Source organism: Apus apus, chromosome Z (assembly GCF_020740795.1).
Source record: "Apus apus isolate bApuApu2 chromosome Z, bApuApu2.pri.cur, whole genome shotgun sequence".
Taxonomy (NCBI): Eukaryota; Metazoa; Chordata; class Aves; order Apodiformes; family Apodidae; genus Apus; species Apus apus.
Genome location: NC_067312.1, coordinates 14,386,590 through 14,403,883, shown reverse-complemented (window position 1 = coordinate 14,403,883; position 17,294 = coordinate 14,386,590). Strand labels below are relative to the sequence as shown.

The following is a 17,294-nucleotide window of genomic DNA, read 5'->3' as shown; positions in this document are numbered from 1 at the left end:
AGCTATCATTGACAAGAGGCAAATATAAAGCATGTAGCCATGTTTTCAACTCAAATAAACTCCATCCAATGCTCTAAGTTTCTGAACTAGGTAAGACAGACTTGTTTTTGTAAAATTAGGCAGGAAATACCAAGTATTTCCAATGCTTTATTTTGTCACCCAAAAAATGTTTTGAAAACTACAAAGAAAGTTGTGCAGAAGAAGTGAAAACAACCTTTTATGAAGCTCAAAGACATAAAAATTTTCTCCTGCAATCTCATCCCCATGCAGAGCTCCAGCAACTTCACAGAGCTGTAACTAGTAGAGGGTTCCACCTTCATGGTTTGGGTTTACCTTCAGCACAAGCACTGGTTCAGAATTTCTTGCTAAGCTTATTTTCTCAATATTTGTTTTCCTATTTTGTCTCATCCTTCAAAGACTTTGATTTGTGTAATGAGCTCACAGGCAGAAAGACAGAATAAATATATGGTCATAGTTTTTGAAAAATATAATCTCCACATAGCAAAAGCTTGAAAAAAACAGTCTGTGCAATCTCTTGAGATCCTACTGGCAAAGGTGGGAGCAAGCAAACATGTTAGCTGACACCTCATGAGTGCAAAGGTATGCAGTGATTCTTGATGGTAGCAGGTGACTAGACTTGATGACCCAGAAGGGTTTTTACACTTCTAATTACCACATACATTTAATTAGCCATTATTCTGTAAAGGCTCAAGCTTCTATGCACCAATATAGCTCCACAAGACTCTGCAATATGGGGTAAATGCAATGCTTTTATGTATCACATGGTGTGTGCTGCTGATGGCAGCAGCGAAACAGTCTTGAAAACATTTTAGTTCCCGTTTCCCCCACCCCTTCTTGCCTAACATCCTGAGGAGAACAGTTTTCTCTACTGATCATGATCATGAAACCCACAAGCAGCATTCTTGTGCAAACTCTCACTGAGAAGCAGAACTCTTCTTAGCAAACAGACCAGGCTGTTAAGGTGATTAACCCGTGGATTGTCTCATTGAAGGAGCCAGTTTTTCTGCCTGTGTCAAAATATTGGAGAGCTTTGGGAAATCCAGGTAAATTGTTGTACATGTTTGTCTTAGAAATAAACTTGCAAAGTTCCAGGAGAAATAGAATTAGTACAAGGTATTACATACAGCCTTATATAACTGAAAATGTTAACAGTAAATTTCACTTAAAATTATATGTGGAGCAGAAAAGATGCCAAGCTGAGGAAACAGACTTTTCACTCCTAAATTTTTGTGTTTGGTTTCCTGAAATTTTATGAAGAGTAGTCATAATTGAAGTGACTTCTTCATTTTAAAGAATAATAGAAATAGTACCACTTAAAGGCAATTATTTTCTAGTAATTCCTTTCGCATTATTTGTGGCTGTTTGATGTGTGGGTGGGATATTTTTTGTATGCCGTGGATTGAGATACAAGCGTATGTATTTTCCTTGTAGTGGGTCATGGGAAGTACTTTTCTTTCCAGCAGTGAGTCAGAACGGTACTGAGTAGCTTAAAAGGGCAAAAAAAAATTCCTTTTAAGTTGTATAGGATCTTAAAATTCTAGAAATAAATGTAGGAACTTTTCAGTGACAGGAACTCCAGATTTTCTTCCTTGAGTCTTGGAGATGTTACATGAACTTTTGTGGAATAACCAGAGTCAAAACAAAGATGTCCAAAGGCACTGTATATGCTATATAAAAATAAGGTTCTGAGTGAAGATGAAACTTCTTTTCTGGGCACAGTCACTAGAAAATGTATGCTATTCTGAAAGGTGTTGATTAGAATTTGATAAAAATAATTTTAAAAGCCTAAAGTATCAAGTATGAAACTGTTTGTATAAAGTCATGCTAAAAATAATCATAATCATTTTTCAGGAAGGGATATTATTTAGTCTGGTTTTATTGGATATAATTTCTTGGTGGAAAATGGAAGTTCCCAGGCTTCTGTTTTTGATAACTGAGTTGCCAGTGACTGATAGTTTTTTACATAGACAGGTACCAAAAAGAAGCAAGAAAATAAAAGGGAAACTTTGTGTTACTTACTTAATACAACATAGGATGAATATCCATGTATATCCACCATGTGTGGATAGATGTCTTGGCCTTGTGCATAGCCTGTGACAGCAATAACTTAAGACAAAGCTAGTGTGTCATCTGGCTCTTCTGGTCAAGTTTAATGCCTTCACTAGTCCTGGTCTCAAACTGAGCTGGAGTGAATTATGTTGCCCTCTTATGTTCCTGCAATAGGATGTCTTTGGTCTTATGACTAGCTAAAAGATGAGAAAAACTAACAGGAGAGGGACAAAACAAGTGTAGAACGCACAACAGAAAAGTTACAGAACAGAGTGTGGTCAGACTGTAACTCTGTCTTTTCTGGTTTTGACACCCACATGTCCTCATGAGTGTTTTGATTTTGTCTTGCTGCTCTTAGAGAGATGTTTGAAACAATGCTCTTAGAGTAACACAGAGGCTGTCAGCCTCTCTGGAGAATCTCTCAGATTTCTGTCCATCCTCTCCATCCTTTCAAAAAAAACCCAGACAACGGAATAGTCTGCCTCTTCATTATTTAGTATCTGATAAGGCTAATTTCTCTTGTATACTAATCATTTTCTTAGCAAGTCTTTTTGTTTGTGTGTATGCTGTCTTTCTGCCTTTGTTCTATACTTAAACTGCTTGCATTCATAGATACAGAGTATTGCAACATCTTAGCTGCACTTCCCAGATACTGCATTCACTGTTAGACGGAGTCTTCTTTAACTAGGCATTATAACTTGACTCAAAGGGAAGAAAAGCAACCTAGAAATTACTTATCTCTTCTAGAAACAACGAAGTTGCATAAAGAGAATTCTGAAGACTCTGTCTCTGGAAAAGGAAATAGTCAATAAATAAATTATTATTAATTCAGAATGGTACTAGCATCTTGTGCAAGCAGCTATACTCCCTCAAATCCATTAACTTCAGTAGAAGTTAAGTAAGGCCTTTATGTTGCCAAGTAATTTTCAGGTCTGTATTATTCTATAGCTTTCATGTGTCATTTTCCTTTCCTTTTCTGCCCAGTTTCTCAGTCCTTATATCCTGTCCGTGGGTTAGAGCTTTATTCCTTTAGTGGTTACCAGCTTCTGTGGTTATTTCACTGTCACAGAATTTGTAAGTATACATATTTTTCTTCTTCAAATGATAGCTTTATAATCTTTACTTCATTAATTTCTAGCAAACTCATCAAGATCTGATTCTGTTTAAGATTATGAATTTTTAAAGGCTTGTTTATACCCTATCTATTAGGAATAAAAAGGAAGAACTTACAGGTGAGAAAAGGAAAGATGAGGCTTTTTCCTTTGTAAATCAGATCTGAATGCATTTTGAAGAACTGCTCAATTCCTTGTACAGTCAACTGTTACATATATTACTTTTGCTTAATTAAGGATCATATGCACATATATGCCATTCTCTTTGTTGACCCAGTGTTGCTGTTTGAAGAAAAGGCAACCACAACGGGAAGCTGAAGTGATCTTTTGGCTTCATCACAACTAGAAAGAAAATAATGAGAGCATATTTATGCCAAAACAAAACAAATGCTATTTGGTCAGGATGCCAACTGAGTCTGGAATATTCACAGTACATTCAGGAAGAACATAGTTGAAATATTTGTATTTCTTATGTCCTCATTGCAATGTATTTCTGTACAGAAATAAGCAGTTATATTGTAAATAATAGACAATTGCACTTGTTTACACTGAAGTGTAGTTAAGATCTACTTGTAGAAGAATTCTATACAAGTGTATCTTGATATAAGTGTGAGCCTCTCTTGAAGGCAGCAGAAGGCTGGGAAGGCACTGCATATACAAATCTTGATGATTCTATGGCATGGGAACTAAAACCTGGGAATTACTCTAGATCTGAGCAAACACATTTGAATAATGTAACCATCACATATCAAAGCAAATGTTGCTGCACACCTTATGTGCTGCTTCCAGTCCAAATCAGAAGCTAATAGCCAAAATGTCTTGCACTGAGTTTCCCAATAGTGTGCAAAGAGAAAGTACAGAGAATAACACAAGTACTTCTTGCCTGAGACTCCTCTGCCCCGCAAGAACTTTGCACTTTAGTGGGGGAGGGTAGGGTAAATATAATCTTACTTCAGAATCTTTTCAAATTCCTAATTAATTATTTACAACCTATTGTATGTGTAAATGGAATAGGTAACTTCTGACACTTCTGGGAAGGGAAACACAGAAAGTTACTTTATGAGCAGGGCTACGAATAAAAGATTCTCTCTTTTTCCCAGTTCCCGATGTGACTACCTGTCCAGTCAGGCTGTGCAAACTCTCTTCTGTTTTTTAGAATGTTACCTTTACTGCTTACTACTCACTGTAATTAAATGAGAGGCTACACTGCTGATAGTAAACCTTTCCACATGACCAGGAACTTTTTACACTTGAAGAGCTTGGAAATCTGAATGACTAGGGCAAGTTTGGTTCACAGTACTTGGAAAGGAATTCATTAAAATAAATTCGTTGACAGTACTAATATGGCAGTAATGAGTGTGCATGTGAAAGAGTTTAATTGACCTTTCTATTGCAAAGATGTAGAAAACTTCTCAGAAACCATATATCATAACAAGAAGAGTTTCTTCAAAGCTACATTTCCGGCTTCAAAAATGTCTACATGCTAAATGTCTGTTGTTCAGAACATTCATATTACTGTAGTTTTACAGGATACATTTTCTTAAATTTCATATGGAAGGAGTAGCAGAAGAATCAATTTATCGCTATAGCTTTCAAAAGAAATTAGCTTCTGAATTGGCCAAGGAGCTGATCAGATTGTCATTTATATGTTCTGAAGACTTCAGACAGTGATGTAAAGTTAGGCTTTCTCTGAAGGTTTAGATTTTGTTACAGAAGTTACAAAATCCAGCACTCATTATTACAAAATCAGAAGAGATCAGAGACAAAAGGCTTGTCTTTTCTCTCTGGCATTGCAGTTACTTTAACTTTCTGATTAAGTACGTAAAATCAGTGCTTTGCAAGGTATTGTGGGAAAAATCTTGAATGATTGCTGATACATATACATACCTCTGCAGTGTAATTGTGTGTGAGAGAGAGAGTGTGTATGCGTCAACAGGCAGTAGATGGCTTGAACCTGATAATCTCCATAGTAAATGTGAACTTCCTGCTTTCCCTATATGAGCAAAAAAGATAATAATATGGTGCTCTGGGGTTAAGCTTCATCTGTCTATCTTCTTTTTTGTAAATAACTTTTTGGTATAATACAAGCAGTTTGGAAAGACTGAATTTCTTGGTGAGATTGAAATAATGTGAAAGTTATTTTTAAGTTTCAGAAGTCATGAGTAAAACATGACAGGTAATTCATGTAATGTGGTACAATCAAAAGGAGCAAAACCCTAACTTAACAGCTTATGTCAATGAAGTAAAAAAAGAGTGAGCACCCACTGAACTGTACTGAGTGATGACACAGTTAATTCTTCAAACTCTTATTTTTTTTTCAGACCCCCATTTATTGTGCTTTGTAGTTACACTCTTTTGTTTCTCAACAAAATATTAGGTTATAACTTCCTAGTTATAACATCCCAGCCTTATACCACTAGTCTTACATTTCACCTTCCTCACACAAAGCAGATCACAATTCAGCAAGCTGTGAAATCAGATATGCCAGCATATCTGCCATAGCTGAACACTTACTGCCACTGATGGCTGGGAAAATGGTCCCTGCAACAGAGAGGGCTCCTAGAACCAAAAGCTGACACCAGCCCAGGGGAGTGGGAGAAGCTCACTTACCCCTGCCTCCATCCTTAACTGCACTGTGTTGTAATTATAATTAATTCAAATATATTGATCTTTTCCTCTCAATTCATATTAAAGACTGATCCTGAAAGGTATTGAACAGAGCTGACCATTTAAAATATTTTGAAATTAAGCTGGATTTTATCCACTTGGAATTGTTCAACTATTTTTTTTTCCTCAAGAATGTAAGGATCTTTGAAATTAGCTGGGTGTTTTGACTGTCATTTATACCTATTTTACTCCACATATTTTCATTTTCCATCCACACATGCACTGTTTTTTTGAGATATAAAATGGAGAAGAGAAACAAGGACTAACTGAGGGCGGGGGAGCAGCAGGGAAGAAAATTGCTGAGAAGGGAAAGAAAAACTGACACACACATCCCAAACCGGAATAATTTCTGTTTTCATAAAGGAACTTTCAGTTTTCCCAGTCTGGTACATAATTCAGGTTCTATTACAGTCTATGCTTCTCACAACAAGACACTCATATTTTTAGGGATACACTAACTTTATAGTAGTATATATTTTCTTATATTTATAAGGTGTTCAGTTCTCAACTCAAGAAATAAACAAAAATTATAATATGCCTAAAATTACCTGCATGACCACTCTCCAAAGTCAGTACCTGCCCTGAAAAGTTGAAAGATTATATAGGCACAGAAAGGATATAACATGTTCAGCTTCTCTAACCCTACAGGAAGATATGCTGCAATATCTCCACAGCCAATCAGCAGTACTGCAAGCCTCAACCAGGAAACTCTTTAAAGTACAGTATGTGTGGACATTGCAACAGGGACTTTCTCATTACTGCTCTTTCTTTTTCTCTTTTTTATACTTACAGTATCACAAAGTAGATGTGAAGTCACTGATGGCAAAATTTGAGAAGGCTAACCGCTCCACAGAGGATGTTTCTGGTAGCAGTCAACCTGCCAAAGTCCCAGAAGAACCTACCCTTACTGGATTACAGACAAGGAAGGCAGCACTGGAGAAATTTGAACGTCAAGGAAATGCAGCCTTGGCATCAGGACCGAGTACATTTCACAAACCTGTTCATCTTAGGCCTTCTCTGGGTGCCAAGCCTTCAGCTGATGATGAAGGAGAAAAGGATTCAGGCCCCCAATATTTGAAACCAGTGGCACAAAAGTTTGGGGTTCAGCTCAAAGCAACTAACAGAGAAAATGATGGAAAACCTGGTTGCGCTAAACCCCCTGCAAAAACCAGTGACTTGGAAAAAGAGCCAAAGCAAAATTATGGAAAGCTTAGATGCACTAAACCCCCCACCACAACCAGTGACTTAACCAAAGAAGAACCACAGCAATATGATGGAAAGCCTGGATGCACTAAAACCCTCACCAAAACCAGTGCAACGACAAAAGAAGAGCCAAGGTCCCTCCTGTATCCAAAACTTGCAGGAAACAAATTTCTCAACTCTGCTCCCCATGAGAAAGAAAAAAATTATCTGGGAGCAAAACCAAGCTCAAATTGTGCACCACAGGAGAGTGAGTCAAAGCCAGCATCTTCAAAAGTAACTGGACATACAAAAACATTGATGTCCGCAAAGCAAGAAAATGAGCCTAAGCCTCTCTTCTCCAAACCACCTCTTGCACAGAAACCTTCAATAAGCCATGAGGTCTCCCACAAAGATAATAAAAAAGTTTTTCTACAAAAAGGACTGTCAAGCGCTAGAACAACCATGCATTCATTTAAAGCAGCAGAGGAAATGCATGAAAATAGTAACAGTGTTGCAGAAGCTGCAGGCAGCCATTTTTCTAAGATGGCTCTGAAGCCTGCTGGCCACTGGTCCCAGTCATCCCAAGGCATCCCCAAAAATGCAGAGGAAAAGTCTGAGGAAACGGGAAAGAGACCCGCCAACATCTTTCGCAACAAAATCGCACGGGAAGAATCAGATTCTTCTTCTAAGATCTGTAAGACGAACACAGCACTTGCTGCAGGAGTGCTGTCAGGTGGATCACAAGAGAAAGAGGATGGGGACAGGAGCTCAGGAACACTCAAGCGGAAAAACTTGCCCCCACTATTCAAGCTGGGCCAGCCTCCAAAGAAGCCCAGCAGACCACCCATTGTGGACTTGGAAAAGTTCCAGAAGGTGATCCAAAGAGACAGTGAGTCCTCTCTGTTCTTGCTTTCTTGAGTATTGTCTCTTTATGCATTTACTACCCAATTTATTTCAGGTGAAATCCTCTGTTCTGTTCAGAAATAACAGGCGACCTGTGCATCAGACAACCCCTTAAAGCTTTAATCTATGCTTGTGTCTCTTCTGTACAGGTTAGAAATTAAGATGACATCCTCCCTCCTTCAGTGATAAGTCTAGGATTAATTCTTTCTGTATTTAGTTTATTTGTTTTTCAAAACTACTTAGATATAGGTATAGCTTATGTCGGAGAGTGTAAGTCTTTTTCTCAACAGGCATTTAAGTCAAGTGAGAGATGGATGCTTTGTGTCCCATTCTTGACAGTAGTTTCCTGGGCAAAGCTTGAAGGCCACCAAAATGATATGGTACAACCTGTAGTAACCTCACCTTTTTTGTTTCTTTCTTTCTTTCTTTCACAATGAGTAACCACAGCAAGGCCCTATAATTTGCTGTATTTAAAAGTTTGTTCAGAAATCTGAATGCTATGCAAAATTACAGAATCAATTGTTCCTGCATGGAGCCATGTTTGTGCCCAGAACTGAATCCAGACTCCAAAAACATCTCCTGGACTTAGTGTTTTCTGTTATGTTTGCATGACTTCAGTAGTGTGGCAGTTGGCAGCACCTGAGGCTCTGCCTCTGTATTTTTCTGGATAACCAAGCCTCTGAAACTTCTGACAGTCTCAATCCAGGCATGAATATTAAGGCTTGTCACTAGATTTCTGTAAAATGTGATATGGTCTTGTGTGTGATGAGAGCTTCTGTAGATACGTATGAAATATCTGGCAGAACAGAAATCCCTGTGAAAAAAAATAAAAATAAAATAAAATAAATTGCTGTGACTTCACCCCTGAAAAGAGTTGTGCTTCAACAGGTGCCTTTCACAGTATAAAACAAGTTGTAAAAGTGATATAAGCTGTTTCTGAGGCACTCAAAATATGCCCTTTAAAATCTCATGTAAAAATGTACTTTCCTGCAGTCAGACCCACATACCAACTGTTGCCTTCTTAAAGGAGAGATCAGTTTTGAAGAGGTTTAATTCTTCCTTACATTTCAAACTTTCAAGTTAAGGTTTTTCTCCAAAGTTTTTAGGCAGTCTTTGACAATTCTAAAGAAATTCAAATCAGCCACTCCAGTTGGTGTGGGTGATACCAATGTACACATTTCTAGTACAAGTTTTATAAGAACTGAAGGAAGCTTTTTCTCTTTCTTATAGTACCCTGTGCTAGGAACTATGATTGCATAAGAAATTACCATCACATTTAAAATCAATGTTTTAAGTTGTATGGGTCTAGAGGAAGGCTGTTCTTGATCTCAATACATGTGAGAAACAAGGACAGAAGTAAAAACTTATTACTGTGTTAAATATGTACGTTGTTTTGGGAGGCTTTTTCTTTGTTGTTTGTGCAGGTTTTGTGTTCGTTTTTTTCTTCCTTTATGAGCTACTGTCTGCATTGAGCTCAGGAAACAAAGATGATGTTCAAAGCTCACATATGTTTTTTTAGCACAAGTAATTTTAAAAGATGTGTCCTGCAACTGATTGTGCCAGGTGACATACAGAGCTAGGTAATTTCTGGTAGTGGGGGGCATTTCACCTATGTTGGTCTGCCTTAAGCATCTTTCTTAGATTTAATTAAACAGATCAAACTCAGACTCTTAAATTTTCAGTGTAGGAAAGGGAGATGCCCAATCGTGTGATTCAGAGCATTACAGTTAGATGACTAATGTAGCTTTATATAGATAGATAGATGTTCTGAATAACTTCACACTGTGCATGTGCATCAGGTACATTCATGTAATTTAATTAAAGCAAAATTTGTCCTTATGCCTTCCATATTTAGAATACAGGATGGCTTGTGCTTCAGCAGTTTTGAATTCACAAGACTGATCTTCCTGAAACAGAAAGCATTCAAAGTGGTTATTACTGGATGAAAAAGTTCAGAGCTGACTTTCTTTTAATAGAAAAGCCACACTAAAAACACTGTATGCATGCAACTGTATCAACTATATATTCTGTTATTATTAGTTGCACTGAAAAACTAGGAGCATATCAGTAATATAAAATGTGCTTTCTTGTCAGCTGCTACATTCTGATTTTCCTGTGTTATCATACAGTTACAGAAATGTTCTCACAAATCCATGATAAGAGCTAGATTCTCAAGTGATGTGAATTTGTGTCTCTCTGTAAAAGAAAAAATGCCAGTCTGAGCAGCTGCCCCTTCTCCATAGAGCACTGCTCAGAGTGACTGGCTTTACTTGAGCCCCCAGAGCAGTTTCAAAATGGAAAGGCAGCATTTTCAGCAACTGACACCAGGAAATGTTTTAATTAAACAAAAACAATAAGAACTTTGCTAGGTACAACATTGATAAATCCTAGAAAAGGCTGGAAACACAGTTTAAAAAAAAAATAAAGAAAAGAAAAAAAAATAGTTCATTTTTATGTAATTAATGAAGGAATAATTTTATTTCATTTTTTTATTCAATTATTTCAAATGTATTTTTTTTGTTCCCATATAGTTATAGACACAAACCATTTTTCATCTTCTTTTTAATACTGTGAGTGAAAAAACTTGTTGTGTGTGTTTAAAATTAATACCGTGAGCAGGGCTATAAAACCAGAACTTTTGCTGGAAGGAGAATCTCCAGTTGCCCCTAACCAGCGCTGATGTGACCACCAGCCTGAGTGAATCAGTCTGGGAATGCAGTTAAGGATGGAGCTTTCTAGAGTGGTGGCACAGGTTGTTCTTCCAACATGTTGCAAAATGCACACCCAACTAAGTAAAACTGAAGGGTCAGACATGACCTTCCCTGCATCACAGTCTCTGGGTCTGGGCAAGACTGAAATATTCAGAAACCGCATCAGTATGAAGCTGCTCTTGGTGGCCCCGAACTTCAGCCTTCCCCCGTTCCCCTGTTGGCTGGTATGTAGACCTTGATGTTCTGTATGGGTTTAATTAATGCAGCTAATTTGTCTGAGGCCAGAACTCTCCATAGAACAGTCCTGGTGGAGGGACCAGATGTTTTAGAGCGAATCCTTAGCAAACTGATTTTCAGCTCAGCAAAGTTATTAATCACTGCTGGGTTTCTTGGAATGTAAAACTTGAATGACAAAACCTTCAGAAAGGCAATTAAACTGATATTTTTTTGTTTTTTTTTACTGTAATTTCCAGAATCAAAGTCATGTCAGGAAGATGCCACCCCCACAGCATAATTTTTTCCTGCTCATTACTTTGTCCTCATAAACAGCAGCTTGTCGTAGTTGCTTAATGTGATGGTTTGATTCAGATGCTGAATAAAAAGAAAGAGCAGCAAATGGAAATAGTTCTCCCACCGAGCAAAACTCCCTGAGGTCTAGATTTTGCAGGTTTTGATCTGCACAAGGGCAAAAGTTAGTCTTTGTGTTGTTCCAGCCACACTTGTTTTAGGGGCATGTGTCTAAGGTGCAGAAAACCTCTTATTTCCTAATTTAAACAAGGAGTTTGAACTTACCTGTCTCAGAAGCATCAACTCACCTTTTTTTTTTTTCGGTTGTTATCGTCTCCCATGAAAGCTGGTTTACTTTTTTTTTTCATAATCAAGTATTTACTGAGCATGAAATAACTTTAAAAGTTAGAGGATAAAGGATTCACCTTAGATGCAGCAGTCTTATTCATGTATGGGAGGAGGATTTAAACAGTCCACCATGCTTCCACGAATAATAAAGGTTGCTGTTCTGGTGTTGGCCTAGCTTTGGATTAGAAATTTTCACCTTCTCTTGAATACCTTTTCTTGTTAAAACTTCTGCAGATACATGCTGAGGTAATTTTGACTATGGATGCACTACTATTTTCCAGTGAAGGCAGGCTCTAAGAAACGCCTGTCTGGACCTGTGAGTAAATGACACTTTGGAAAATTCCAGTCTTATGTCCCACTACAGCAATTTTTCCTCGAGAAGTGATCATACTTACATCAGCTCAGAATCAATGAGATGCGTGGGCTTTCTAGAGTCAGAAAATAATACTAAAAATACTGTTTTATAATAAACACCCAAAGTGCAAACAGGGCTTTGTTAGAAAAAAAAAGAAGTCATTTTGCTGACATCTTTCCATGTGAGGCCACAACCCAACTGTTTCTTTCAGAGAACTGCACCTGGGCTGACCTCAGTGGGATGGTGCATGCACAGGTGGCCATCCAAGTGAAGTCAGTGGAAGGCTCAGGGTATCTATCACTCTAAACACCTCTGAATGCCTTGGGACGATTCTGAGCTATGCTGGGAGAAACAAACTATACTGAACCTAGGAGAAGACATGTAAGAAAATACTCCTGATTTTTAATTTGGGCTATGGTTGTGTCTGCAGTCTTTGTTGAGGCTCTCTTCTGTGCTGGACTGTGTAGACACACAGTAGGAAGGCTATTTGAGCTGGGTACAACAACCAGAAAAAAAAGGAATTAAAATTTAAAGTACCTTGTCAAAGTTACCCCAACACTCTATTGGCAAAGTAATTAACAAGCAACCACCACTCTGGAGGACAGTGAATAACTGTATTTGCAAAGCCCCTTAGAACCAGGCAGTTAATGATTTTACATGAGGGCAGGATGAGACAGCATCTTCCAAAGTTAAAAAGAACAGGGTTGTTTTTTGTTTTTTGTTTTTTTTTAATCACAGGATGTCATGGCTGTTTACTGCAGAATCTGGACTTAAAAGGTCAATGTAGGTTTTATTTTTTACCTCAGTGCTAGACTGGATAAAGTTATGCAACAGCTCAGTATGTCTTTCTAGTATTTTCTTAGATTTTATTATTTTTATGCCTGTTATTATTGGTTCCCTGTACATTTACCTGAAAACTATGGAAGTGAAGCTGAAATTACAGCCACACAGAATGTTGTGTGGTCTGAGACTTAATATGTCATGCCCATGTCATTTTGAGAATAAAAAACACCAAATAGTTGTTAAATGCTATGTGAAATATCCTTGAGGTTATCTGTGCATCTGCTCTGGAAACAAGATTTCACAACTGAGATAAATTAGTAGTTCCACTTTAAAAAGGGCAAATTTTCCATCTGTTCTGATATTTTTTACAGAATCATCCTGGTTGGAAAAGACCTTGAAGATCATCAAGTCCAACCATAACCTAAATCCACCAACCATAACCTAGTCTACCTGATTTCCATGATGTATGGGCAAAAGTCAGCAAAATAGTCTTAAAATGGATGGAGTTTTATACTAGGTCTCCATTTTCCCCTTTTCCCTTCCTCCAAAATTCCCCTCGTTTTTTGGAAGAGGATTTCCTTTGTAGAAAGCTGAAAAAGCAGCCTTACCATTTAAGTGTAGAATCAGAAGAAGTGAGGAGAATAAAAGTAAATGAAGATAAGATTGTAGCTAGGCATTTCTTAAAGTGAGGTCTGGACTATAATAAATAACTTTGCCTTTGTTTTCAAGGTGTGAGCCCTATCTCAGATAATCCTTCTGTCTCTGCTGTTACGCTGTGTGTCAACAGCATAATCAAAAGCACTGAGCTTCAGTAATGTAAGTTTACCTAATTACTTTGAGAAGCTCCAAAGCAGCCTAAGTGTGAAACTTGAAATCATGGTTTGTATCTAAATGAATATGTACGTGAGGGAAACAGAGCAGAGAACAGCTCTCTGCAAGTTATGAATAAAGTAGGAAGTGGGTGATCAGTTGCTGCAGATGTTGCTGCAAGTTCTTAACAAACCCTCTGTAAAACCCAGAAAGCTTTCTTGCATCTCAAAATGGTGAAGTGTTTTGCAGTAAATCTGAAAACTGTTGTTACATTGGCAGAGTAGCTCAAAAACATTTTGTTTTATAAAAGGATGTTTCTTTCAAAATACAAAACTTTTGACTGTGTAATTACTTGGAAAACCCTTAAGTCTTTTTTTTATAAAAACTAAGTAAATTAATTAAGAAATCTAAAATTCCAGGCATTTAGTTTTTTCCTGCAGAATGTTTAGAGTCTCCTTGCAGTAGATAATTACTGTCAGGTTTTCTTTACATTAATAAGAGCAGAAAGGATCTACACCTCTTCAGTAGCTCACTGCATCAGGGGATAAAGGGATTAAGATCTTGCCAGAGGCCAAATTCTATGCCAAAGAAGGAAGGAGATTATCTGCTTTTTAGGATATTAGGTGAGTAAAGAGTTTTTATACTGTATGTGCAAGAGATTTGTTACAAAACAGATTTTCTTACATAAGTCTATTGCTATGTATATATAATGAAGTAAGTGTGATCAGAGTGAACTTGCAATGGGAGATAGTGTGATGTGCATTATTGTTCCAGTCCAGTTTTGTTTAGTATGCCATCTTGGACTAAAAATTTCTGGGTCAAAGCAATAGATGGCTTAGATGCTACAGCACAATACCCTAAACATAATTAAGAGTTAAGTCTTTGTGGTTAAGTCTTGACTGTGTAGAGACTGGAGACCCGGCTGATGTGTTTGCAAGAGAGTGTGTTGCTCATAGGATGCCATATAGCTGCATTGAGCTAACTGGAATTTTTAAAGTACTACTGACTTTGAGAGTAGGTATACATTATTGCTGTAGTCCAGCCAAGATGTGAAAAAATTATGAATAGCTGAAGCCAGACCACCCTCTGCCAGGATGGGATGGTTTCATACTTCACTGGAAATTCTAAAAAGTGTTATTTGTCATTGTTGCCAATTAAAAGCTGTGTGCCAAGTAACCACATTCTGTTGCAGTACAGCTTGAAATGATGATTGGGGTTTGTATCTTTGGCCAATGGACATTGAATTGCAAGTGTGAGTGTTAATTTATTTTTTTTTCTTTAAGTATTTCAGTTCAGCTCATGTTGGTACTTACTGTTCTTCATCTAGGTAGCCATCTCTCATCCAAGCAGTGAGATACCATGGTATTAAAGGAGGGAATAAATAGATACATGTCATTTCAGCTTTACCAGTACTTCCAAGAGTCCAGATTATCATACAGTTTTGAAAAGGACTGGAGAGACCTGGCCCTGGCCAAAGTATTCAGTCCCATCACATTCCTATCCCACAAAGTACTGTTTGTTGCATGTGTTCCTTCAATAAGGACTGCAGGAACTGGTGGGGTTTTCCTTCAGTTTGCCACTCTTTCTGGTATTAGCATCTCAGGACAGAGTAATACAGCGTCTCAGGACAGCAGTGAAAATTTCAGCAAGGTTAGAATGGATATCTTTTTCTAATCCAGCCCTTAATCTGGCTTTTGACTACACAGAGTACATGAGTTCAAAAGAGTGGGATTTATTTTGGGTTTTTTACTAGTTTGAGTTCACACAGGAGAGGCATGGAAATTATGGAGTAGTGTTATATGCAGGTTGATTTCTCCTGAGATGGCTGAACATAGAATATCTGGACATGAGGGGAAGATGGGTTCTTTCTCTAGATGTTACATTAGCTACCAAAGAAGTATCAATATTTCTCTTTCACAAGCCAGGAATGACAAGGATCAGATTCACAAGTTTTACATCAAGACAATTTCAGTGTCCTGAACTTCCTGATAAATAAATATTTTCCAATAATGTAGATGGCCTTTTGGTCCCTGCATTTATCAAAGTTGTTTGAGAAGGTTCTCCAAAACCAGAAGTTTTTTCCAGTGTTCTGTGCACAGTTCTGCTGTAAATGCTGAAATTATGGGTGTGACTAAAGAAGTTTAATACCACAAGCAGCAGTGTAATGGGATATTTGGTAGTTTCTATGGACAGTTTCTGGGGCAAGTTTCTCTTAGCTGCTATACAGCTGCAATGGTTTTGAGGAACTTGTTCCTTTAAACCTGTTATTTCATTTCTTTTTGGAGAGCTTCAGTTTCTGCATGTTTCTTCAGTGTAGCACAGCAGTGAAAAAGTTGAGAAGCATAAGAAGAGAGAAGAGATTATTCAGAAAGTGAGGTGCTAGTGGTCAAAGCTACCACAAAGAGATGACCCTTAACTCTGTTGCCTGTGATGAGTGCTTTGGCTGCATATGAAGCCGAGAGGTAGTTTCAATTTTATTTATTTTTATGAGTGTCTGGAGCTAAATTCAGTTTCACTGCTAGCATAGAGCCTTTTTGTGTACTTGGTACAGTGTACCAAGGGTCTCAGAGACACTAAAAGATGGAACTAGAGTCAAAATTAAATGTTCCATTAAAAAAGGAAACAAAACACTACTGAAACTGATAGCTTTGGTTCAGCAAGTCTTATTATAACAGCTTTTTCATACTGAATGTCACCTTCCTACCTAACTCATCCCATTATTTCAGTATTAGAATTAAAGCAGTTTACACCGACATTACCCTCAGCCCGTGTAAGTGCTTGTAATTACAGCTGTAAAGGCAGGGAAGAGTCAGATCTAATAGTAGAGAAAAGGAAAAGAGAAGAAAAGAGAAGAAAAGAAAAGAAAAGAAAGGAAAAGAAAAGAAAAGAAAAGAAAAGAAAAGAAAAGAAAAGAAAAGAAAAGAAAAGAAAAGAAAAGAAAAGAAAAGAAAAGAAAAGAAAAGAAAAGAAAAGAAAAGAAAAGAATTCATCTGATGACCATTCAGTTATTGGTAGATTGATATTGATATTGATAGATTCCAGCAATGTACATACATTAAAAGGGACATGCTGTTCAGCCATTATACTTTAAAATAAGCACTTAATCTAAAACTCATGTGTTGTCCTTTCCTGACTCAAGTTTCCTATTGCCTGGATTCAATCCTCAAGAGACATCAGATGAAAAAAGTATTATGCACAGACACTTGGGCAGAATTTTTACCCTCATCTTACAAGCTAATCACAATGAAGCAATGTTATATGATGACATGAAGCATGTATGCATGTTGTGCATATACACAACACTTAAGTAGAAACTCAGAAAAACTGCTATAGGGTTCTCTGTTAAAAACACAAAAATGTGAGAGTATAATTAATCCCAACTAACAAGGCTTTTATGGAAAAAAAAAGCCACCAAAACAAAAACAAACAAAACCTTTCTGGCTTCTTTATTTGGTTAGAATGTGCTTAAGAGAAGCCAAAAGCAGATATATGCTTAGATTGTCAATGCCATATATCTCTAGTAGGGATTTTAGAACTGTAAGAGATTACAGCTGACAAAATCTGTGGAAAAGTAAAGACCATGAAGAGTTAAAAGAAAACACATAATCCTCAGAGACTGAAGTACAACAAAAGCACAGTCATGTGTAATCCTGGCTCATTTAAACAAAGCTTGTCTTTACTCAAATGCAAATACATACACAAATGCAGAATGAAGCAATATAAACCATACCTGTGAAATGAGGTAATGTAATGCCTGAGGAAAAAATCTAGACATCATAAACAAGTCTACGGTTGAGTAAAGACAAAGATGTGACAGAAAAGTCCAATGAATGATAGTTTTCAGCC

At 37.3% G+C, this 17,294-nt stretch overlaps 1 protein-coding gene across 2 annotated transcripts in view; it reads left to right on the top strand.

Annotated features, from left to right (window-relative positions):
* Positions 1–932: 932 nt before the first annotated feature.
* FYB1 (FYN binding protein 1) overlaps positions 933–17,294 on the top strand; it is a 47,752-nt gene continuing 31,390 nt past the window's right edge. For both annotated transcript variants that reach the window (XM_051643376.1, XM_051643374.1), the window contains exons 1-2: positions 933–1,064; positions 6,642–7,920. In XM_051643376.1, the coding sequence (XP_051499336.1) occupies positions 6,669–7,920 (1,252 nt within the window). In that variant the 5' untranslated portion in view covers positions 933–1,064; positions 6,642–6,668. The remainder of the gene's footprint in view (positions 1,065–6,641; positions 7,921–17,294) is intronic.